Source organism: Arachis hypogaea, chromosome 2 (assembly GCF_003086295.3).
Source record: "Arachis hypogaea cultivar Tifrunner chromosome 2, arahy.Tifrunner.gnm2.J5K5, whole genome shotgun sequence".
NCBI classification, from domain to species: Eukaryota; Viridiplantae; Streptophyta; class Magnoliopsida; order Fabales; family Fabaceae; genus Arachis; species Arachis hypogaea.
In genome coordinates, this window is record NC_092037.1 from 43,142,676 (window position 1) to 43,168,148 (window position 25,473).

A 25,473-nucleotide genomic window follows, 5' to 3' on the forward strand; every position below is an offset into this window, starting at 1 on the left:
TCAGATAGGCGTATGGAGATGTTGTGCTCCTCTTGAATCTCTACTTTCTTATTACATTCATCCTATCCTTCTTACTCCCTTCCATGGCAAGCTGTATGTAGGGCATCACCGTTGTCAATGGCTACATCCCATCCTCTCAGTGAAAACGTTCCTATGCTCTGTCACAGCACGGCTAATCATCTGTCGGTTCTCAATCAGGTTGGAATAGAATCCCTTGATTCTTTTGCGCTTGTCATCACGCCCAGCCTTCAGGAGTTTGAAGCTCGTCACAGTCATTCAATCCTAGAATCCTACTCGGAATACCACAGACAAGGTTTAGACTTTCTGGATCCTCATGAATGCCGCCATCTATCTAGCTTATACCACGAAGATTCTGTTGGGGAATCTAAGAGATATGCGCCCGGCCTAAGGTAGAACGGAAGTGGTTGTCAGTCACGCGCGTTCATGGGTGAGAATGATGATGAGTGTCACGGATCATCACATTCATCAAGTTGAAGTGCAACGTATATCTTGGAATAAGAATAAAAGAAAATTGAATAGAAAGTAATAGTAATTGCATTGAAACTTGAGGTACAGCAGAGCTCCACACCCTTAATCTATGGTGTGTAGAAACTCCACCGTTGAAAATACATAAGTGAGAGAGGTTCAGGCATGGCCGAATGGCCAGCCCCCCTGGTCTGAGAACTAATCGTCCCAAGATATCTCTAATACAATAGTTAAATGTTCTATTTATAATAAACTAGCTCCTAGGGTTTACATGAGTAAGTAATTGATGCATAAATCCACTTCTGGGACCCACTTGGTGTATGTTTGGGCTGAGCTTGATCAATCCACGAGCTGAGTCTTCTCTTGGAGTTGAACTCCGAGTTATGACGTGTTTTGGGCGTTCAACTCCGGATCATGACGTTTTTCTGGCGTTTAACTCCAGACAGCAGCTTGTACTTGGCGTTCAACGCCAAGTTACGTCGTCAATCTCCGAATAAAGTATAGACTATTATATATTGCTGGAAAGCTCTGGATGTCTACTTTCCAACGCCGTTGAGATCGCGCCAATTGGAGTTCTGTAGCTCTAGAAAATCCATTTCGAGTGCAGGGAGGTCAGATTCCAACAGCATCAGCAGTCCTTTTGTCAGCCTTCTTCAGAGTTTTGCTCAAGTCCCTCAATTTCAGCCAGAAATTACCTGAAATCACAGAAAAACACACAAACTCATAGTAAAGTCCAGAAATGTGAATTTAACATAAAAACTAATGAAAACATCCCTAAAAGTAGCTTGAACTTACTAAAAACTACCTAAAAACAATGCCAAAAAGCGTATAAATTATCCGCTCATCACTAAGTTGTCCAACCTGACCTCTTCGCACTCAAACGGCTATAAATTTAGCTACAGAGGTCCAAACTACGCAGTTCTAATTACGTTGGAAAACTAATGTCTGGGGCTTCGATTTGATATATAATTTGGCATAGCTGCCTGGTGCACGAAATTGCAATCACACTTTTTGCAATCCACACAACTAACCAGCAAGTGCACTGAGTCGTCCAAGTAATACCTTACGTGAGTAAGGGTCGAATTCCACGGAGATTGTTGGATTGAAGCAAGCTATGTTTATTTTATTAATCTTAGTCAGGATACCAATAGGGTTCTTTAGCCTCGTATAAAGTAAAAAGGGCATAAAATAAATAGTTGTTACTTTAATAATGGAGAATATGTTGGAGTTTTGGAGATGCTTTGTCCTCTGAATTTTAACTTTTCCTTGAAATCCTTTTCCCACACGCAAGGTTCCTTCTATGACAAGCTCTATGTAGGGTGTCACCGTTGTCAATGGCTACTTCCCATCCTCTCAGTGAAAATGGTCCAAATGCTCTGTCACAGCACGGCTAATCATCTGTCGGTTCTTAATCAGGTTGGAATAGAATCCATTGATTCTTTTGCGTATGTCACTAACGCCCAGCCTTCAGGAGTTTGAAGCTCGTCACAGTCATTCAATCCCAAAATCCTACTCGGAATACCACAGACAAGGTTTAGACTTTCCGGATTCTCATGAATGCCGCCATCAATCCAGCTTATACCACGAAGATTCTGATTAAGGAATCTAAGAGATACACATTCAATCTGATGTAGAACGGAGGTGGTTGTCAGGCACACATTCATGGATTGAAGAAGGTGATGAGTGTCACGGATCATCACCTTCTCCATAATTAAGCGCGAATGAACATCTTAGATAAGAACAAGCATGTTTGAATGGAAAACAAAAGTAATTGCATTAATTCATCGAGACGCTGCAGAGCTCCTCACCCCCAACAATGGAGATTAGAGACTCATGCTGCCAAAGAGTGTATAATTCAGATCTGAAAATGTCATGAGGTCCAAAGTAATCCTCTAAAAGTTGTTTAAATAGTAAACTAGTAGCCTAGGTTTACAGAAAATAAGTAAACTAAGATAATTGGTGCAGAAATCCACTTCTGGGGCCCACTTGGTGTGTGCTGGGGCTGAGACTAAAGCTTCTCACGTGCTTGGGATGTTTCTGGAGTTGAACGCCAGATTGTGACGTGTTTTGGGCGCTGAACTCCAACTTGTAACCTGTTTCTGGCGCTGGACGCCAGACAGCAGCATGAAACTGGTGTTGAACGCCAGTTTACGTTGTCTATCTTCGCGCAAAGTATGGACTATTATATATTGCTGGAAAACCCTGGATGTCTACTTTCCAACCCATTTCAGAGCGCGTCAAGTGGACTCCTGTAGCTCCAAAAAATCCATTCCGAGTGCAGGGAGGTCAGGATCCAACAGCATCAGCAGTCCTTTTTCGCCCTAACTCAGATTTTTACTCAACTCCTTCAATTTCAGCCAGAAAATACCTGAAATCACAGAAAAACACACAAACTCATAGTAAAGTCCAGAAATATGATTTTTGCCTAAAAACTAATAATATTATACTAAAAACTAATTAAAACATGCTAAAATCTACATGAAATTACCCCCAAAAAGCGTATAAAATATCCGCTCATCACAACACCAAACTTAAACTGATGCTTGTCCCCAAGCAACTAGATGAACAAAAATAGGATAAAAAGAATTTAAGGAGTAATAAAATCTCCGAGTTTTAAGTGAAGCTCAGATTCTAATTTAGATGAGCGGGGCTAGTAGCTTTTTGTTTCTGAACAATTTTGGCATCTCCCTTTATCCTTTGAAATTCAGAATGATTGGCATCCATAGGAACTCAGAATTTAGATAGTATTATTGATTCTCCTAGTGTAGTATGTTGATTCTTGAACACAGTTACTTTATGAGTCTTGGCCGTGGCCCTAAGCACTTTGTTTTCCAGTATTACCACCGGAAACATAAATGCCATAAACACATGACTGGGTGAACCTTTTCAGATTGTGACTCAGCTTTGCTAAAGTCCCCAGTTAGAGGTGTTCAGAGCTCTTAAGCACACTCTTTTTGCTTTGGATCACGACTTTAACCACTCAGTCTCAAGCTTTTCACTTGGACCTGCATGCCACAAGCACATGGTTAGGGACAGCTTGATTTAGCCGCTTAGGCCTGGAATTACTTCCTTGGGCCCTCCTATCCACTGATGCTCAAAGCCTTGGATCCTTTTCACCCTTGCCTTTTGGTTTTAAGGGCTATTGGCTTTTTCTTTTTCTTGATCCAATGATTTCTTGTAAAAGTTTTTTTTTCACTACTTTTTCTTGCTTCAAGAATCAAATTCATGATTTTTCAGATCATCAATAACATTTCTCTTTTTCATCATTCTTTCAAGAGCCAACAATTTTAACATTCATAAACAACAAGATAAAAAATATGCACTATTCAAGCATTCATTCAGAAGACAAAAAGTATTGCCACCACATATAAATAATTAGAATTTTTCTTATTAAGAACTCGAAAAAATTATTGCCTCTTTATTCTAAACATCTACTATTTTATTCATGTTTAATGATGATGAGAAAAATAAATTATAACTTAATTGAAAATAAAATCAAAATAGATATGCTAATTACTACTACTCCTACATAACTTCTAAGGTAAAATCCTATAATAATACTATCACAGAGTTAAGGCTAGAATTAGAACTTAACAACCTGTATTTTGGGAAGTGGATGTTCCTCTAGTCTGTGGGATGCTTGGTCCTTCAAGAATTAATTTCTGACGCTTCAGTTCCTTCAGTTCACATCCTTGCTCTTCCTGTTCCCTTAGGTGCCATGATCTTAATGAGTTTTAGCTCAGTGATCATGGCAAATCACACCAAACTTAGAGGTTTGCTTGTCCTCAAGCAAAAGAAAGGATAGAAGAGGAATAGAGGGAGAGGCAATTTCGAAATCAAAAAGATATGATGAGTTGAAAAAGATTTGAAAAAGATTTGGATTGGAAAAAGATTTGTGTTTATGAATTAAGATACATTTAACATTTTTGAAAAAGGGATTTTAGAAATTAGTGTTTTTAGAATTTAGGATTAAAATTTTTGGAATTGAAGGGTGATATTTTAAAACATGTTTATGCAAGAAATTATGAATTGAAACATAAAAATTAGAAAATTTGTGAAGAAAAACGAATTTTACCTCCTCTCCACCATTCTGGCGTTAAACGCCCAAATGCTGCTTGTTTTGGGCGTTTAACGCCCAATTGCTGCTTCTCCTAGGCGTTCAACGCCCAGCTGTTGCTTCTTTCTGGCGTTTAACGCCCAGATGGCTACCCTTACTGGCGTTGAACGCCCAGTGGGTGCTTCTTTTGGGCGTTCAATGCCCAAAATGTTTCTTACTGGCTTTTACATGCCAGTGAGCTTCCAAATTCCCTTGTAACTCTGTGAATCCAATCAATTGCTATTTTACCTTTTGAAGATACTTTGATATATAGCTATAAAAATTAATTAGCAAAAACAAATAAAATTAAATTTTGTGAATGGATGGGTTGCCTCCCAGCAAGCGCTTCTTTATTGTCCTTAGCTGGACAGTGAGCTCTCATGGAGTCTCACAGATAATCAGAGCAAGGTTGGGACCTCCCAACATTAAACTTAGAGTTTGAATGTGGGGGTTCAACACCAAACTTAGAGTTTGGTTGTGGCCTCCCAACACCAAACTTAGAGTTGGACTGTGGGGGCTTTGGTTGACTCTACAGTGAGAGAAGCTTTTCATGCTTCCTTTCCATGGTTACAAAAGGAGAACCTTGTGTCTTATAGTTTGCAATGTCTGCAAACCACAGAACTTCCTGAACAGCAAACAATTGCTCATTCGGAAAGGTTTCAGAGATCTCAGTAGGAGGGAGGGATGCTCCTGCTACTGGTTTTATCCGGGACAGGTGATCAGCTACTTGATTCTCTGTTCCTTTTCTGTCTCTTATTTCTATATCAAACTCTTGCAGAAGCAACACCCATCTTATGAGCCTGGGCTTTGAATCCTGCTTTGTGAGTAGATATTTAAGAGCAGCATGGTCAGTGTACACAATCACTTTTGATCCTACTAAGTAGGATTTAAACTTGTCAATGGCATAAACCACTGCAAGTAATTCTTTTTCTGTGGTTGTGTAATTTTTCTGGGCATCATTTAAATCACTGCTAGCATAATAAATGACATGCAGAAGCTTGTTATGCCTCTGTCCCAATACTGCACCAATAGTATGGTCACTGGCATCACACATTAGTTCAAAGGGTAATGTCCAGTCTGGTGCAGAAATAACTGGTGCTGTGACCAGCTTAGCTTTCAGGGTCTCAAACGCCTGCAGACACTTTGTGTCAAACACAAATGGCGTGTCAACAGCTAGCAGATTGCTCAGAGGTTTTGCAATTTTTGAAAAATCCTTTATAAACCTCCTATAGAATCCTGCATGCCCCAGAAAGCTTTTGATTGCCTTAACATTGGTTGGTGGTGGTAATTTTTCAATTACTTCAACTTTAGCTTGATCCACCTCTATTCCCTTGTTTGAAATTTTATGCCCAAGGACAATCCCTTCAGTCACCATAAAGTGACATTTTTCCCAGTTTAAAACTAGGTTGGTCTCTTGGCATCTTTTCAGAACAAGTGCTAAATGGTTAAGGCAGGAGCTGAATGAGTCTCCAAATACTGAAAAGTCATCCATGAAGACTTCCAGAAACTTCTCTACCATATCAGAGAAGATAGAGAGCATGCACCTTTGAAAGGTTGCAGGTGCATTGCACAAGCCAAATGGCATCCTTCTGTATGCAAATACTCCAGATGGGCATGTGAATTCCGTTTTCTCTTGATCCTGGGGATCTAGTGCAATTTGATTATAACCTGAATATCCATCCAGGAAGCAGTAGTATTCATGACCTGCTAGTCTTTCTAGCATCTGGTCTATGAATGGTAAAGGAAAATGATCCTTTCTGGTGGCTGTATTGAGCCTTCTATAATCAATACACATACGCCACCCTGTAACTGTTCTTGTAGGAACCAGTTCATTTTTTTCATTATGAACCACTGTCATGCCTTCCTTCTTAGGGACGACTTGGACAGGGCTTACCCAGGGGCTGTCAGAAATAGGATAAATAATCCCAGCCTCTAGTAATTTAGTGACCTCCTTCTGCACAATTTCCTTCATGGCTGGGTTCAGCCGCCTTTGTGGTTGGACCACTGGTTTGGCGTCACCCTCCAATAGGATCTTGTGCATGCATCTGGCTGGGCTAATGCCCTTAAGATCACTGATGGACCACCCAAGAGCTGTCTTGTGTGTCCTTAGCACTTGAATTAGTGCTTCCTCTTCCTGTGGCTCTAAGGTAGAGCTTATGATTAGAGGAAAGGTATCACCTTCTCCCAAAAATACATATTTCAGGGATGGTGGTAATGGTTTGAGCTCGGGTTTGAGAGGTTTCTCCTCTTTCTGAGGGATTTTCAGAAGTTCTATTATTCTCTCTGATTCCTCCAAATCAAGCTGAACATCTTTAAAGATCTCCTCTAGTTCTGATTCGAGACTCTCAGCCATATTGACCTCTCTTACCAGAGAGTCAATGATATCAACACTCATGCAGTCATCTGGGGTGTCTGGATGTTGCATGGCTTTGGCAACATTCAACTTGAACTCCTCCCCATTGACTCTCAGGGTTACTTCCCCTTTTTGAACGTCAATGAGGGTTCGGCCAGTTGCTAGGAAAGGTCTTTCTAGAATGAGAGTTGCACTCTTGTGCTCCTCCATTTCCAGCACCACAAAGTCAGTAGGAAAGGCAAATGGCCCAACCTTGACAATCATGTCTTCAATCACGCCTAATGGGTATTTAATGGAGCCATCAGCAAGTTGAAGACATATACGGGTTGGTTTGACTTCTTCAGTCAAACCAAGCTTTGTGATAATAGATGTAGGTATTAAGTTGATACTTGCCCCAAGATCACGTAGAGCCTGCTTGGTACAATTACCCTCTAATGTGCATGGTATCATAAAGCTCTCGGGATCTTTAAGCTTCTCAGGTAAGCTTTTCAGAATGACTGCACTGCATTCTTCAGTAAGGTAAACTTTTTTAGTTTCCCTCCAATCCTTCTTATGACTTAAGATCTCTTTCATGAACTTAGCATAAGAGGGTATTTGCTTAAGTGCTTCTGCAAACAGAATCTTTATTTCAAGAGTCTTGAGATAATCTGCAAAGCAGGCAAATTGCTTATCCTGTTTCGCTTGGCGGAGTTTTTGAGGATAAGGCATTTTGGCTTTATATTCCTCAACCTTAGTTGCTGCAGGTTTATTACCTACAGAAGTGGGTTAGGAAGCCTTTTTAGAAGGGTTGTTATCAGCACTTATATGTGACTGATCCCCCACTGGCATTTGAATGCCAGGGGTGGAAGCTGGAGTGGCGTTAAACACCAACTCCTTATCTGTTACTGGCATTTGAACGCCAGAACTGTGCTCCCTTTGGGCGTTCAACGCCGGATTCATGCTTGTTTCTGGCGTTGAACGCCAGGAATGAGCATGGTCTGGGCGTTCAGCGCTAGCATTATTCCTCTTTGGGCTCTGATTATCCTCAGAGGGATTTTGAGTAGCCATTTGTTCATTTCTTGGCTTCCTGCTGCTTTAAAGTGAGGTATTTAATGTTTTCCCACTTCTTAATTGAACTGCTTGGCATTCTTCTGCTATTTGTTTTGACAGTTGCTTTTCTGTTTGCTTTAACTGTACTTCCATATTCCTGTTAGCCATTCTTGTTTCCTGTAGTATTTCCTTGAATTCGGCTAGCTGCTGGGTTAGAAAGTCTAATTGCTGATTGAATTCATTAGCCTGATCCACAGGACTAAGTTCAGCAGTTACTGTTTTAGCTTCTTCTTTCATGGAAGATTCACTGCTTAGGTACAGATGCTGATTTCTGGCAACTGTGTCAATAAGCTCTTAAGTTTCTTCAATTGTTTTTCTCATATGTATAGATCCACCAGCTGAGTGATCTAGAGAAATCTGAGCTTTTTCTGTAAGCCCATAGTAGAAGATGTCTAATTGCACCCACTCTGAAAACATTTCAGAGGGCCATTTTCTCAGCATCTCTCTGTATCTCTCCCAGGCATCATAAAGGGATTCATTATCTCCTTGTTTGAAGCCTTGGATGCTCAGCCTTAGCTGTGTCATCCGTTTTGGAGGAAAATAGTGATTCAGGAATTTTTCTAACAGCTGTTTCCATGTCTTTATGCTGTTCTTAGGTTGGTTATTTAACCACCTCTTAGCTTGATCTTTTACAGCAAATGGAAACAGTAATAATATGTAGACATCCTGATCTACTTCCTTATCATGTACTGTGTCAGCAATTTGTAAAAATTGTGCCAGAAACTCTGTAGGTTCTTTCTGTGGAAGACCGGAATACTGGCAGTTTTGCTGCACCATGATAATGAGCTGAGGATTCAACTCAAAGCTACTAACTCCAATGGAGGGTATACAGATACTACTCCCATATGAAGCAGTAGTGGGGTTAGCATATGACCCCAGAGTCCTCCTGGACTGTTCATTTCCACTTAATTCCATGATGGAACAAGGGAGATGATATGTATGTTGATATTATTTATTTTATAGAAATAAAATAAAAATGGAATAAATAAAAACGAAATAATTAAACAAAAATAAAATAAAAAAAGGAAATTGAAAAATTTTTTGTGAAGATTTTCGAAAAATTTTGAAATTGAAATCTGAAATTTTTATATAAAAATTTCGAAATTATAGTTTAAAATTAGTTAGAAAAGATATATTTTTTTTTTAATTTTGAATTTTATGATGAAAGAGAAAAACACACAAAAGACACAAGACTTAAAATATTTAGATCTAATGCTCCTTATTTTCAAAAATTTTGGAGGGAAAACACCAAGGAACACCAAACTTACAAATTTTAAGATCAAAACGCAAGAAAGACTCAAGAACACCTTGAAGATTCACAAGAACACCAAGAACAAAAAAAAAGAACACCAAACTTAAAATTTTTATAAAACCAAGATAAGTTTTCGAAAATTATATCAAACTTAACAACAAAACACCAAACTTAAAGTTTGGCACAAGATTAAATCAAGAAAAATTATTTTTGAAAAAGATTTTCAAAAGAACTGGTGCCCCAATCATCAAGAATATAAGCCAATACTCTAGCCAATTGGGAGTAAATGTAACACTTGTTCTGAATAGGTATATTCCTTTTGGAAGATTAATGCTTTAAAAAGAACACAAGTGAAACAAGAAACACAGAACAAGAAAAATCACAGATCAAACAAGAAAAATTGACAAGAACAATTTGAAGATCAAGAAAAAAAACAAGAACATGCAATTCGAAAAGTTAAAGAAAAATATAAAATATGCAATTAACACCAAACTTAGAACAAGACACTAAACTCACGAAAAATTAACAATTAATTAAGAAAAAATAATATTTTTGAAAAGAAATTTATAAAAGAAACTATCCTATCAGGATTTAATGACTCTATAACAATAAAAATAAATTATTCCTAATCTAAGAAATAAAATAAACCTTTAGTTGTTCAAACTCAAACAATCCCCGGCAACGGCGCCAAAAACTTGGTGCACGAAATTGCAATCACACTTTTTGCAATCCGCACAACTAACCAGCAAGTGCACTGGGTCGTCCAAGTAATACCTTACGTGAGTAAGGGTCGAATCCCACGGAGATTGTTGGATTGAAGCAAGTTATGTTTATTTTATTAATCTTAGTCAGGATACCAATAGGGTTCTTTAGCCTCGTATAAAGTAAAAAGGGCATAAAATAAATAGTTGTTACTTTAATAATGGAGAATATGTTGGAGTTTTGGAGATGCTTTGTCCTCTGAATTTCAACTTTCCTTGAAATCCTTTTCCCACACGCAAGGTTCCTTCCATGGCAAGCTCTATGTAGGGTGTCACCGTTGTCAATGGCTACTTCCCATCCTCTCAGTGAAAATGGTCCAAATACTCTGTCACAGCACGGCTAATCATCTGTCGGTTCTCAATCAGGTTGGAATAGAATCCATTGATTCTTTTGCGTCTGTCACTAACGCCCAGCCTTCAGGAGTTTGAAGCTCGTCACAGTCATTCAATCCCAGAATCCTACTCGGAATACCACAGACAAGGTTTAGACTTTACGGATTCTCATGAATGCCACCATCAATCCGGCTTATACCACGAAGATTCTGATTAAGGAATCTAAGAGATACTTATTCAATCTGATGTAGAACGGAGGTGGTTGTCAGGCACACGTTCATGGATTTAGGAAGGTGATGAGTGTCACGGATCATCACCTTCTCCATAATTAAGCGCGAATGAACATCTTAGATAAGAACAAGCGTGTTTGAATGGAAAACAAAAGTAATTGCATTAATTCATCGAGACGCTGCAGAGCTCCTCACCCCCAACAATGGAGTTTAGAGACTCATGCTGCCAAAGAGTGTATAATTCAGATCTAAAAATGTCATGAGGTCCAAAATAATCCTCTAAAAGTTGTTTAAATAGTAAACTAGTAGCCTAGGTTTACAGAAAATAAGTAAACTAAGATAATTGGTGCAGAAATCCACTTCTGGGGCCCACTTGGTGTGTGCTGGGGCTGAGACTAAAGCTTCTCACGTGCTTGGGCTGTTTCTGGAATTGAACGCCAGGTTGTGACGTGTTTTGGGCGCTGAACTCCAACTTGTAACCTGTTTCTGGCGCTGGACGCCAGACAGCAGCATGAAACTGGCGTTGAACACCAGTTTACGTCGTCTATCGTCGCGCAAAGTATGGACTATTATATATTGCTGGAAAGCCCTGGATGTCTACTTTCCAACCCAATTGAGAGCGCGTCAATTGGACTCCTGTAGCTCCAAAAAATCCATTCCGAGTGCAGGGAGGTCAGGATCCAACAACATCAGCAGTCCTTTTTCAGCCTAACTCTGATTTTTGCTCAATTCCATCAATTTCAGCCAGAAAATACCTGAAATCACAGAAAAACACACAAACTCATAGTAAAGTCCAGAAATATGATTTTTTCCTAAAAACTAATAATATTATACTAAAAACTAATTAAAACATGCTAAAATCTACATGAAATTACCCCCAAAAAGCGTATAAAATATCCGCTCATCACTGCCCCGACGCCAGGCGACGCGAACGCGTGAGTCACGCAGATGCGTGACCTGGCAGGAACGCAACCCGCGCGGCCGCATGAGCCATGCGGCCGCGTCACTTTTCCACGACCTGTACGGACCAGAAAGCGCTGGAAGTGATTTCTGGACTGTTTCTGACCCAGTTTTCGGCCCAGAGGACACAGATTAGAGGCTATAAAGTGGGGGAATGCATCCATTCATAATTATGCACTCATAATTCACTTCTCATGATTTAGATTAGTTTTGAGAGAGGTTCTCTCCTCTCTCTCTTAGGATTAGAAATTAGGATTTTTAGAAACTAGGATTTAGGATTTCTCTTGGTTTTTAAGAGTGACTCTCGATTCAGGTTCAATGTTCCTTTTTATTTATTTTTTCAATTAAATTTATGAACTCTTCCATGTTACAGATTACTCTTTTAAATTAATGCTATTTGAGATATTTTAGATCTATGATTGCTTTCTTTAATTTATGTTATCGGTACTTATCCAAATTATTTTCATTCGAATAGATAGTTTTCCTTTTGGCTCTGGTTAAATAACTGGCGACTCTTGAGTTATCAAACTCATTGTTAATTGAAAATTGGATTTCATCCACTTAACTTACCTTCATAGTTAGAGGTTAACAAAGTGGGAGAAAAATCCAATTCTCATTACAATTGATAAGGATAACCAGGATAGGACCTCCAATTCCCGTACCTTGCCAAGAGTTTATTTTACAGTCATTCATTTACTTTTATTGCTTTGAAAATATACCTGTGCCCACTGCCCAACTAACCTTTTACCTTAATCCAAAACCCCAAACACACTTTTTCATAACCAATAATAAGAACATACATCCCTGCAATTCCTTGAGAAGACGACCCGAGGTTTAAATACTCGGTTAACAATTTTTAAAGGGGTTTGTTACTTGTGACAACCAAAATGTTTGTACAAAGGGATTTCTGTCGGTTTAGAGACTATATCTACAACGCGACTATTTTTATGAAATTCTTTACTGGCAAAAAAACCTAACGTCAGGCTAACAAGCCCTCCACTTTGGCAAGGTTAGCCTTTCCTCATCTCATCTGTCTCCTATGCAATTCAGCTGGAATTGTCATAAAAGAAGACACCCCCATTGAAACAGACAAGCCCATCACTAAAAAGAGGATGGAGCAAACAAGAGAGCCCACTCATGGACCTCAACAAGAGCATGAGGAAGTTCCTCATCAAGAAATCCCTGAGATGCCTCAAGGAATGCATTTTCCTCCACACAACTATTGGGAGCAACTCAACACCTCTTTAGGAGATTTGAGTTCCAATATGGAGCAACTAAGGATGGAGCACCAAGAGCACTCCATTATCCTCGATGAAATTAGAGAGGACCAAAGAGCCATGAGAGAGGAGCAACAAAGGTAAGGAAGAGATATTGAGGAGCTCAAGCACTCCATAGGATCTTCAAGAGGAAGAACTAGCCGCCGTCACTAAGGCGGACCCGTTCTTTAATTTTCTTGTTCTTATTTTTCTATTTTTTTCGGTTTTATGCTTTATGTTTTGTCTATGTTTGTGTCTTTATTATATGATCATTAGTGTTTAGTGTTTATGTCTTACAGCTATGAATGTTCCATGAATCTTTCACCCCTCTTAAATGAAAAATGTTTCTATTTGCAAAAGAACAAGAAGTACATAAATTTCAAATTTTATCTTGAAATTAGTTTAATTATTTTGATGTGGTGACAATACTTTTTGTTCTCTGAATGAATGCTTGAACAGTGCATATTTTTTATAGTGAAGTTTATGAATGTTAAAATTGTTGGCTCTTGAAAGAATAATGAAAAAAGAGAAATGTTATTGATAATCTGAAAAATCATAAATTTGATTCTTGAAGCAAGAAAAAGCAGTAAAAAACACAAAGCTTGCGAAAAAATAATAAAAAGAAAAGAAAAAGAAAAAACAAGCAGGAAAAGCCAATAGCCCTTTAAACCAAAAGGCAAGGGTTAAAAGGATCCAAGGATTTGAGCATTAATGGATAGGAGGGCTCAAAGGAATAAAATCCTATTCTAAGCGGCTAAATCAAGCTGTCCCTAACCATGTGCTTGTGTCATGAATGTCTAAGTGAAAAGCTTCGGACTGAGTGGTTAAAGTCGTGATCCAAAGCAAAAGAGTGTGCTTAAGAACTCTGGGCACCTCTAACTGAGGACTCTAGCAAAGCTGAGTCACAATCTGAAAAGGTTCACCCAGTTATGTGTCTGTGGCATTTATGTATCCAGTGGTAATACTGGAAAACAAGATGCTTAGGGTCACGACCAAGACTCATAAGTAGTTGTGTTCAAGAATCAACATACTAAAATAGGAGAATCAATAACAGTATCTAAATTCTGAGTTCCTATGGATGCCAATCATTCTGAATTTCAAAGGATAAAGTGAGATGCCAAAACTATTCAGAAGCAAAAAGCTATTAGTCCCGCTCATCTAATTAAAACTAAGCTTCACTGATATATTAAAATTTATTGTATATTCTCTTCTTTTTATCCTATTTTGTTTTTGGTTGCTTGGGGACAAGCAACAATTTAAGTTTGGTGTTGTGATGAGCAGATAATTTATACGCTTTTGGCATTATTTGTAGATACTTTTTAGTTTGTTTTAGTTACTTTTTATTATATTTTTATTAGTTTTTATGCAAAAATCAAATTTTTGGACTTTACTATGAGTTTGTGTGTTTTTCTGTAATTTCAGGTATTTTTTGGCTAAAATTGAGGGACCTGAGTAAAAGTCTGATTCAGAGGCTGAGAAAGGACTTCAAATGCTGTTGCATTCTGACCCTCCTGCACTCGAAGTGGATTTTCTGGAGCTACAGAAACCCAATTGGTGCGCTCTTAATTGCGTTGAAAGTAGACATCTTGGGCTTTCCAACAATGTTTAATAGTTCATACTTGGCTCGAGATTTGATGGCTCAAACTGGCGGCCAAACGCCTACCAGAGACACTTTTCTGGCGTAAAACGCCAGAACTGGCACTAGAACTGGAGTTAAACGCCCAAACTAACATCCAAGCTGGCGTTTAACTCTAGAAAAGGCCTATGCACGTGTAAAGCTCAATGCTCAGCCCAAGCACACACCAAGTGAGCCCCGAAAGTGGATTTCTGCACTATCTGCACTTAGTTACTTATTTTCTATAAACCTAAGTTACTAGTTTAGTATAAATAGCACTTTTTCCTATTGTATCTTTATCTTTAGACTGGGATATCTTTGGATTATCTTTTGATCTTTTGATCACTTTGAGGGAGGCTGGCCATTCGGCCATGCCTAGACCTTTTTCTCTTATATATTTTCCAATTGTGGAGTTTCTACACCTCATAGATTAAGGTGAAGAGCTCTATTGTTCTTCATGAATAAATGCAAGTACTATTGTTTCTCTTTCAATTCACGCTTACTTCTTCTCCAAGATATACTCTCGTACTTAATTCAGTTAAGTCAGAATGAAGGGGTGATCCGTGACAATCACCCACTATCTTCGTTACTCGCTTAGCCAAGATCTGCATGCCTGACAATCACAAGTGGTCTACATGATGTTCAACGTAGTCATTGGACGATAGCCGGAGTATAGTCTCTTGTATCTCTGATCCACGGATCTGACTTGTCTCTCCTGACAACAGAGCATTCGGATCCGTGAGATTCGAACCGTCGTGGTATAGGCTAGAACCAATTGGCAACATTTCTGAGATCCGAAAAGTCTAAACCTTGTCTGTGGTATTCTGAGTAGGATATGGGATGGAATGACTGTGAAGAGCTTTAAACTCACGAATGTTAGGTGCAGTGACAGTGTGCAAAAGGATAGAGAGATCCTATTCCGACACAAGTGAGAACCGACAGATGATTAGCCGGGCGGTAGCTATGCCTGGTATTTTTCATTCGAGACGAGAAATCTGACAGTTGATTAGCCGTACAGAAACCGTAGCCTGGACCATTTTTACTGAGAGGATTATACAGCTTGCCATGGAAGGGAGCACGCATGATTGGATGAAGATAATACGAAAGCAGAGGTTCAGAAGCAACAAAGTATCTCCAAACGCTTATCTGAAATTTTTACCTATGAATTACATAAGTATCTTTATTTTAATTTATGTTTTATTTATCTTTCAATTATCAAAACTCATAACCAATTGATTTCGCCTGACTAAGATTTACAGGATGACCATAGCTTGCTTCAAGCCGGCAATCTCCGTGGGATCGACCCTTACTCGCGTAAGGTTTTATTACTTGGACGACCCATTGCACTTGCTGGTTAGTTGTATTGGAGTTGTGAAAAGTGTGAATCACAATTCCGTGCACCACTGTGCGTGCGCACACAAACCAGAAATCACAAATTCTGCAACATTCACAGAATTCATATTTTGACACCAAACTTTGAATGATCATAACTTCCTCTACAAAAATACATTTTCTACAAACTTTATATCCATTTAAAGATTTTTCAATGAACTTTAATTTAAAGCAAATTTCAACAAATTTTGAAAACTGAGTCTGAAGTTATGATCCGTCAAAGTTCACCAAAAATCTATTTTTACCAAAATTTCCAAGGTTCTCAATTTTCTAATTTCACAACCAAAACCAAACCAAAACCACCTCAACTCCATCCCACATTAGATTTTACCACTTGTGTTACAATCCACTACTCATATCATATAATTTTCAAACTCAAATATCAGTTATATCACACTAGCACCCATTTTCAACCATCATATTCATCAATCATTAATCTATCAATACCAAGCATCATAATCAATCTCATTCCAACTCAATCTAAAACTTCCACACCATTTTTATCAGTTTCAACATCATAATTCATCAACATACTCATAATCATCAAATTATCATAATTCATCATAATTCATCATTCAACAAATTCAACAACCAATTCAATCCAAACCTATCCTATGGGTCACTAGTCTAAGTGTCTAGAAATATTATATATTACAAAAAGAAAACCAAAACCATATCTTGGCTAATTCCCAATATGCACTAAAAACTCAAATTGAATGTAAATCAAGCTTCCAACCACAACAAAGTCACCAATTTCACTCCAAATGCTCCCAAATGTCCAAAGCAATTCCAACAAGCTCCAATATTCAAACTAACATCATAAATTTCATATAAATCAAAACCCAACACTCACAATTAATCAATTTACAAGGATTGTTGAGAAACCTTACCTTATTCACTAAATTTTAGGATAGAACCCAACATTTCCTCACTAATGATTAGCACCTAAACAACCAAAACACAAATTTTACTCAAGACCAACACCCACCAAACTCGAAATCCTTAGGGTACACAAGTGGAATATAATTAACAGGCTCAGTGAGAGCTTCGTGTAGCCACCGACGGTACTCGAATCGGAGCACCGTAGCTCGAGATATGGCGGATTGAAGTGAGATGTGAATAGTGCTTTTTCTCTCTTCTTCTCCTCTTCCTTTCAGCTGGTGTGTGTGTGTGTGTGTGTGTTTGGTGGTGAATGAGCTAAATGAAGCTCATTTAAGTATATTTATATGTTGAGCTTGGGCCCAACTTGGGTCTAGTCCAATCCGTTAGCATTTTTTGCCCGTTTGGTCCAATTTTGAGCCAAACCTTTAAAATAAATGCCCGGTTTTCGACTTTAATTATTTTTCTAAGATTTTTCACTGTTTTTAATTATTCTTGCACAGTACCGGACAGATTTGAACCAGTTCGGCCGGTTCATCTGCCGGTTCACGGTTCTACTCAGTTTTTTTTGCAGAAATTACATTTTTTGACTCAGAAAAATCTACTAAGTCTAAATATCATATTTAATTTCCCTAATTCTTGTTCTAAATTTTCAGAACCTAATTTGGGCAATTTAATTATTTAATTAGACGGTTAATTAGTCTAGGTTCTTACATTCTTCCCACCAAATAAAAAATTTTATCCTCAAAATTTAGTGATTACCTGAGAATAGCTCGGGGTAATCCTTCCGCATCTCGGACTCCAATTTCCAAGTATGTTATTTAACTCCTGCCCGCTTCCAAGCAACTTTAACTAATGAAACTTCCTTTTCTTGCAGTTTCTTCACACTAGTGTCGTCAATACGCACCGGCGTGACTTGAAATGTCAAGTTCTCTCTCAACTCGACCGACTCAGGCTCTAACACATGAGCCGCATCTGACGTGTATTTACGGAGTTGTGACACGTGGAATACGTCATGCAAGTTAGACAAGTGAGGCGGCAAAGCTACTTGATTTGCCACTGGACAGAATCGCCTCAGAATCTCAAACGGTCCTATATACCTCGGATGCAACTTTGTTTTGATTGCTCTTCTGATCCCAATTGTTGGAGGAACCCTCAGAAATACATTTTTTGACTCAGAAAAATCTATTGAGTCCAAAAATCATATTTAATTTTCCTAATTCTCGTTCTAAATTTTCAGAATCTAATTTGGACAATTTAATTATTTAATTAGACGGTTAATTAGTCTCGGTTCTTACAGACCAGCCAGAAGATCGGTTTTTTATTAATCCGAGTGAATCAGCTAGTCTGGTCCAATTTTCAAAATCTTGATAAGTATTACTACCAATGAAAAATTTTTCTGCTTTAAAGACAAATACCATTATTTTCTATGGTATTTCTTAATTCGGCAGGCCAATGACTATCACCACGTATTGATGTTCCATTTTTTAAGGATTTGTCGCTAGCTAATAGATTGCTACACACAAGACATAATTTGAACTCTCAATACTTATTTAAGCGGATAAATGAGATGACCGCTCAACCAATCTAAATTAGTTAAGATAAATAGTAATTATTTTTAATAATTTTAAATTATAAAATATTTAATAAAAAAATTATTATATATATTTTATATATTATTCGTATAAGACATGGAACATATACTAATAGAAATAAAGAATGAGATATTAAATTTATTGGTAATAATGAATATTACACACTATTTTAGGACAAAAAATTATGAGAGTATGATACACACCTTAATTAGTTTGAAAAAAATGTTAAATTTTTAATATCGATCTGTGGATCTAATTTGTCCCATTTTAAAATTTTTTCATGTGTATATCTGTAAATCGGCCACATTAATATAATGAAAGTCACGTTTAATTTTTTTATTAGGTCTGACAAATTTAAGTGAATAAAAAGATTGATGTGTCCAAATTTTAAAAAGATGAAAGACTTAAATATATTTTTAAATTTTTGAAAACTTAAATGTTCGCAAATTAAAAAGTTAATGACCTATTTGTTATTTTTTTAAAAAAATAATAAAAAATTTATTTACATTAAAAAAATTGTGTGGCCGACACGTGGTTGATTTAATGAATTGAATTGTTTCCGTAGACAAGGCTACATCATCCAACCCTGCTTTAGTCTTTACTCTTTACTTCGCTTTCAAAATTTGAAAGGAATTTTATTTTCTAAATAAAAAATGGCAGTAATTAAAATAAAGAAAAAAAATATACCCCGACCACACTGTCGTACTACTAGTATGGTGACTGTAGTTCTCATTTTTGCTACACAAGTTAACTCTCTCTCTCTCTCTCTCTCTCAGCAACCCTTTACCCATCATCTCTGCCTCTTCCTTCGAAGCTGAAGCCCTAACTAAAAATAAAAAGACATCAATTCTCATCAGCTTTTCATAAACCAGGAAAATTTCACCACACACACTACCTTATAACTTTTTCTGTTCTAAGGTGGAAAAAGAAAAGAGAAAAAAGAAGGAAAGAAGAAAAAGGGGGAAAAGATTTCATCACAGAGCTTCTATTTTGGTCACTGTCGTTTGTTAAATGGGTGCACCAGACTCAGCCGGGGATGGATCCTGACCGGCATTGCTCCCAATGGGAAAGTCCGACGAAGAGCACCACCAACCTTTGCCTCCCGGCGCCGCCGCCGCGGAAGATCCGAGGCCCAATGTGGCTGTCGGCGGTTCCTTTTCTTTTAGTCTTAGATGCCTTCTCGTCTTGCTCTTCTCCGCCGCCGTGTTCCTGTCGGCTCTATTCTTCTTGCCACCGTTCGCTAACTTCTCAGATCAGAAGGATCCACTTTCCCATTCACAGTATAAAGGTATGGTTACTATTCATCTATGGGTTTTATTGTTCTTTTTTTAAAGATTTTTGGCTGCGGCATTGTTTCATTGGCTTGGATCTATGTCCGGTTTGTGTGTTCAGTTATTTTTTCTTTTTCTTTTTCCGAAAATGGAAATTAGTGGGATTTTGATTTTGGGAATCCTATATTCTAGGTCATTGTGTTGTTTCTGGAAAAAGAAAATGATTGGGGTTGCTGAATATGGGGTTTGATTTGGATAATTATTCTTTTTTTAATTTGTTTAATTCTCAATTTGGTGTATGAATTAATGTTACTTGCGTCACTGGTGTGGAATCAATGTTACCATATGTGAATAATTTTTGTTTGTTAGGTTATTTGGAATTGGGTTGATGGCTTGGCTGATTTATTTTTATTGTTATTTTTGTTTTTTAATTTCTAATAAAAGAGATTTAGATTTAACCGTTTAGATACTGTACGCAAAAGAAGGGATTTGTATGTTGCTCGTGTTTTTATTAATTTAGGAAATAGCTTTTCTTTTGGTAGCTATTAAGGGAATTACTTTCCCGATATCTATTTTAAGTAATGTTGAAGATTTATTCCCGAGGGCTTGCATTTTTAGGAATAGCTTTCTTTTTGTTTTTTGTTTTTTGTTTTTTGTTTTTTTTTTTGTTTTTTTTTTTTTTTTTTAATGTTGAAGATTTATTCCTGAGGGCTTACCATTTTTATTTTTGGGGCTACATTGCTAATTCTGGAATCGGCCTCAAGTAGGCTTTACTCTTGTTATGATATTTTGATAATTTTGCTTTTACTCTTGAGAGTGAAATTTGAACAGCATGGACAATGCGTTTGATAACTAATATTTTTTTAATCACTTAGAAAACTAGTCAGTTTTATCACGATTATAAGTTGTAATCATTTACTTTCCAGAATAAGTTTTCTATATTAGTAGTACCAATGAATACCAAAGCTTTTCAAGTTTTAGGGCGACACAATCTTATGCATTACTGTAATTTGTGATCGATCTGGGAATGGTATAGTACGACTTTTTTTTCTTTGAATTTAGAACTTGATATTTGAAGCTTTCCGCTTGCTAAGTCTGCATATCTTGCCAGAGCACCTATGGCTACCCTACATTCCTAAAATATAGGGTATACTAACTAGCTCTAACTGTTTTTTCTATCATCCATCCTCTTCAATTCTTCTCTTATCTCAAATTTTCGAATTCCAAATTGGAAGTTATATTTTCGGTTAGTGATATATGTCATGACCATAATATTCCTTTTATTTTATGCTTTTACATTTTTTTCTATTTGGTCGGATTATATTAAACATGTCCACACATATCAGCATAAGTTGAACTCAATTATTTTATTTATTTATTTGTATGTTCTGGGGGCCTTCAAATTATCAGCTATGTTTGATCTTTGATATTAGTTTTTGTTTGTGTCTTTAGAGTATTCCTTATGTAGAAAATCAGATAATCGTGTCTTGCACATTCAGATTAAGACTTAGCCGCAAAGCGAATGGTAATATAACTGTTGTGGTGTGCGCTGTCCCACTTGAATACACTTGCACGACTATATATCATATTGATGTGGAGGTCTTTCGAGTGTTCTAAGCTGTCAGAGATATTATTGCAATTAAATAAGTTCATTTCCTAAAATATTCAATAGGAAAAACTTTACTCAGTTCATGTCTTCATGAATACCTATTTGTTTTCAGGAATTTTTTTATGTCTGCCAGTGATGCAGAACCAATAAGACATTAAGGCTTGGTTTGGTAAAGTTTTTTTGAAGAAGTGCTTGTGCTTTTCAAAATCACAGACTCCTCATTTATGTTTAGTAAATGAAAAAGAACATGTGCTTTTATTTGCAGCTTTTAAAAGATGCGGATGCCTTTCAAAGCACCTAAGGTAGAGCTTTTTAAAGATGACTTGTGCTTATCAAAATTAAAAAGTCTAATATAATCTCATATATTAATTAATATCCAAATTTAATTCTTACATTAATGTCTATTATACTGTTTTTAATTTTTAAAAGCTATTTTACCAATATTGGTTGTGCTTATTAAGTCAATTTTTAATTTAATTTACCAAACATAGATGCTATAATTTTTAAAAAGTAAAAGTTTTACCAAAGTAAGTTTAAATATGGAGTAATTAAAATACCATGTAAAGTAAAATAATTACGAGAAATACTGCCATGATGACACGTAACTTGTATCTGTATGTGTCAGTAATATATTTTGTTTTAAATTTTTCAAAAGGTAAATGTAATTTTGATTTGTAACTACTGCCCTAGATGCAAGCAATGCAAGTAACTTAACTATATTTCTCTTTACTTTATACTTTTTGTAATTCCCTTCCCAAGAAAAGAGTAATGTATGGCTCAGAGCAAAGAGTTCTAAATTTTATTTATGGATGTGAATCTCATGGATATAAGATTCCTTTATGTAATTTTATGGAGATATGTTTGTAATAGAACTCAACTACAAGTGCCCACTTTTGCATTGTTTACGGCTTTTATTTTTAATTTTTTATTGTCCCTTTTCCTTCCTTTCTTATTGTTTTGATAAATATTGCTGTATCTGTTCATTTCTTCAGCATGCTGCTTGCATATTGGAATTTAATAGTCTTCATCAAGAAAACGTACAGCTAGATGGAATTATATTCTTTTCCCTTCCTGGTCTAGTCTAGGTCGTAGGGCTCATTCTGGTTGTGCAATTTGACATACTGCTATCTGTGACACAGTCTAATAATACATATGTAATGTCTAAGACAGAATTTCAAATGATTGATAATTCATATAGACTATGGGAGACATGCAGCTCAATGTAACCATTTTATGTTGAGCCGTTGTAACACGTTTCAATTTTGTGATATTTGAAGAACCTTGTTGTAATTATATAAATGAGCTACTATGCACTTCGGCTTATGTGTTACAATGTGTTCTGTGATTTTTAAGGTACAGCATGTAATATTTTACTAATTTAAGATAGATAATCAAATTCTTTTAACTTCATAATATTGTTTATCTTTTCAGGTCATGATATTGTTGCAAGATTTTTCCTTGAGAAGCCAGCTTCTTTGTTAGAAGACAACACCGTGCAGCTTGCAAATGACATTTTTGAAGAGATTGGAGTTCCCTCTACCAAAGTATCACCCTTTCTTTCTTTCTTTCTTTCTCAGGTACTTATTATATTAATAATATTGCATAATAATTTTATTCATGATTTTGAAACCAGGTGGTCATCTTGTCTCTAGATCCCTTCCCAGGATCAAACACAACAAAAGTGGTATTTGCAGTTGATCCTGATCGTAAATATTCTGAAATGTCCTCAGCTACTCTCAGTTTGATTAGGGCATTATTTAAATCTCTGGTTATCCGCCAATCGTTCCTCCAACTTACTCCATCCTTGTTTGGAAAACCCTCCTTTTTTGAGGTGCTAAAATTTAAGGGAGGAATCACTATAATTCCGGAACAGAAGGTGTTTCCTCTGCAGCACGTGCAACCTCTATTCAACTTTACTTTATATTTCTCTATTTATCAAATACAATCTAGTTTTGATAGGCTGACAAGTCAGCTAAAGTCTGGATTACATTTGGCATCTGATGAGGTTTGTCATTGCTATTTCTTTCTATAGTCTTTTCCATTATATTTCATTGATTGTGATAATATGTGAGCCCTCCATTGTGGCGGGCCAACTTAGGTTCCCCATGTGTAACTAAAGTTTTCGAAGCTATTACTGATTTATAGTTATTGTGCTATGCAGAATGTGTATGTCGTCTTATCAAATTCTGAAGGTTCGACAATAGCTGCTCCTACAATTGTTCAGGCGTCTGTCTTACTTGAATATGGAATTACTCCATCAAAGGAGAGACTAAAGCAACTAGCCCAAACCATTACCGGACCCCGTGCAGATAACCTCGGCTTGAATAACACTCAATTTGGCAGGGTTAAGCAGGTCCAACTTTCCTCCATCTTGCAACATTCTCTTAATGGCAGTAGGGGTAGTGGCTCTATCCAGTCGCCCTCTTCTGCTCCTGGTCCTATGCCTCATACACACCACCACCATCATCACCACCACCATCACCATCAGCTTCATAATGATCACCTCAGTGCTCATCTATCCCCTGCAAGTTCACCTACACCTGCACCTGCACCTGCACCTGCACCTGCATCTGCATCTACAGAAGGTGCAACTCCACCTGAAGTTGGTTCTCCTGCTGCAAGTGTGCCTGCAATAGGTAGAAGCTACCATGCTCAGCCTCCTAGTTGTCAACCTGTGTATAAGAAGAGGTCTACTCGGAAAGCTTTGAAACATAGTCATGTAACTCCTGCAGTTGCTCCTACTGCTTCTCCACACTATCCTGTTGAATCACCAAAACAACGGGTTGAATCCCCAGCATACATCTCTCATTCAGTTCCTGCTGAGAGTCCTATACCAAATGTAGCTTTTGCACATGCTGAGTCGCCCCCACCTAAGAATGAACCAGCTGCAGCTCATTCGGACACATATTCAACTGGGCCATCACCATCTTCATGTAAGTATGCTTAATGATTTTGTAATAATGTTACAAGCAACGCAACCATTGTTACCAAAATTTTCACAATTGCATGTTTTAATACAATGAAAATTATTGGGAGTCCTAAACTCTTCTCCTAATTTCTAAATAAATAAAGTTTTAGGCTTTTCAATATTTTTTGTCTTTTTAATTTTGATGTACTATCAGTATAAAACAGTTTAACATGTGCATCCAATTACATGTCATATGAGTAAAAATAACTATTTTTTATCTTGACCGCATGAATGGTCATACAAAAAGAAGCTGAATGTGATTGGTTTATATATATATATATATATATATGAATTTTTATCCATTTGAAAATTAAGATAATGAATTAGGACTTCCAGTTATTACGCTAATACAATTAGATTGTCTGTTTACTAATAATTAGAAACAAGTAGCTTGAAGTTGAAAAGGGGAAAGTTTGTCATTGGAATCAAGTTAACCGTCAATTTCCATTTGCATCCTAAAAGTTTCTCCTTTAGCATTTTTTGAGCACTCTTGGTATCCAGGGGAAACTCTTACAGAGTAAATGTTGTTGCTTCTCATAAACTAATATCATGCTTTTGCAGCTTCTGCAGGCTATCTTGGGACTGTTAATTGGGCATCCTTAATGTTTGTACTACTTGTATTACATGTATAATCATGTTCTGAACTGTACAATCCGGCCAGACAAACAAACTAGAAAATAGAAATTATTAAAAATGTGAACTAGTCATTGTGAGTGGATGTAAGTTGTCATTATGAGTGTAAATAGTTGATTAAGATATATCCAGTGGGAATGTACCCAAAGAGAAGGGAAAAAGGAAGAGGAGGTGGGGGGGGGGGGGGGTCGGTGTATGCATTTTCAGGTCAAAGTCCACAAGTGGCAGGCCTTTACAAGCATCATCGTTGTTATGTGAAGTAAGGTGGAAATTAAAATGACGAGAAAAAAAAATGTGACAATATGCTTATATTTTATTTTTGGTTCTCATTGCATGTAATTTGTTATGTATCATTCTCCAAGGCAGCTAAAGGTGTTGGCCAAGCTAAGACTAGAATGTTAAATCGAATGAGCCAATGAAACACATCTGTTGTTGACTTGTTTCCCATGTGACTTCTTTCAGCTCTCGCTTATTACGCGTTTTGTGTCTCTCTCAAGTCTCAACCCACGTGAACAAAATACAGCCAAACAATGTAGAAAATGGCACTTAGTTTCTTCCAGGTCAATTTCTTATTTATTTATTTATTGTTTTTTTGTAGTTTAAATAAATGAATGATCAAGAATAAGATGTTTTCCCAAGATCGGCCGTATAATAACAAAGCAGATATTTCTGCGTCGCTTAATTATTTTAAGTAG

General features: G+C 37.0%; 1 protein-coding gene across 2 annotated transcripts; it reads left to right on the top strand.

Moving 5' to 3' along the window:
• The first annotated feature begins 18,991 nt into the window (after positions 1-18,991).
• On the top strand, positions 18,992-25,225 carry LOC112743618 (uncharacterized). 2 transcript variants are annotated; one of them, XM_025792901.3, is made up of 5 exons: positions 18,992-19,585; positions 22,609-22,721; positions 22,811-23,182; positions 23,339-24,110; positions 24,707-25,225. In XM_025792901.3, exons 1-5 carry the CDS (start codon positions 19,360-19,362, stop codon positions 24,775-24,777), a joined length of 1,554 nt encoding a protein of 517 aa, XP_025648686.1. In that variant the 5' UTR covers positions 18,992-19,359; the 3' UTR covers positions 24,778-25,225. The 2 variants fall into 2 exon arrangements, with proteins under 2 accessions (XP_025648686.1, XP_025648689.1); XM_025792904.3 differs by having other exon boundaries at positions 18,997-19,585; positions 24,716-25,225.
• Positions 25,226-25,473: the final 248 nt, after the last annotated feature.

Bases quoted from the DNA above. Each gene is read 5' to 3' on its own strand.
- LOC112743618 (XM_025792901.3), top strand. From the start codon at position 19,360: ATGGGAAAGTCCGACGAAGAGCACCACCAACCTTTGCCTCCCGGCGCC. The intron at 23,183-23,338 runs GTTTGTCATTGC...TGTGCTATGCAG, and splicing joins TACATTTGGCATCTGATGAG to AATGTGTATGTCGTCTTATC. The intron at 24,111-24,706 runs GTAAGTATGCTT...ATGCTTTTGCAG, and splicing joins TGGGCCATCACCATCTTCAT to CTTCTGCAGGCTATCTTGGG.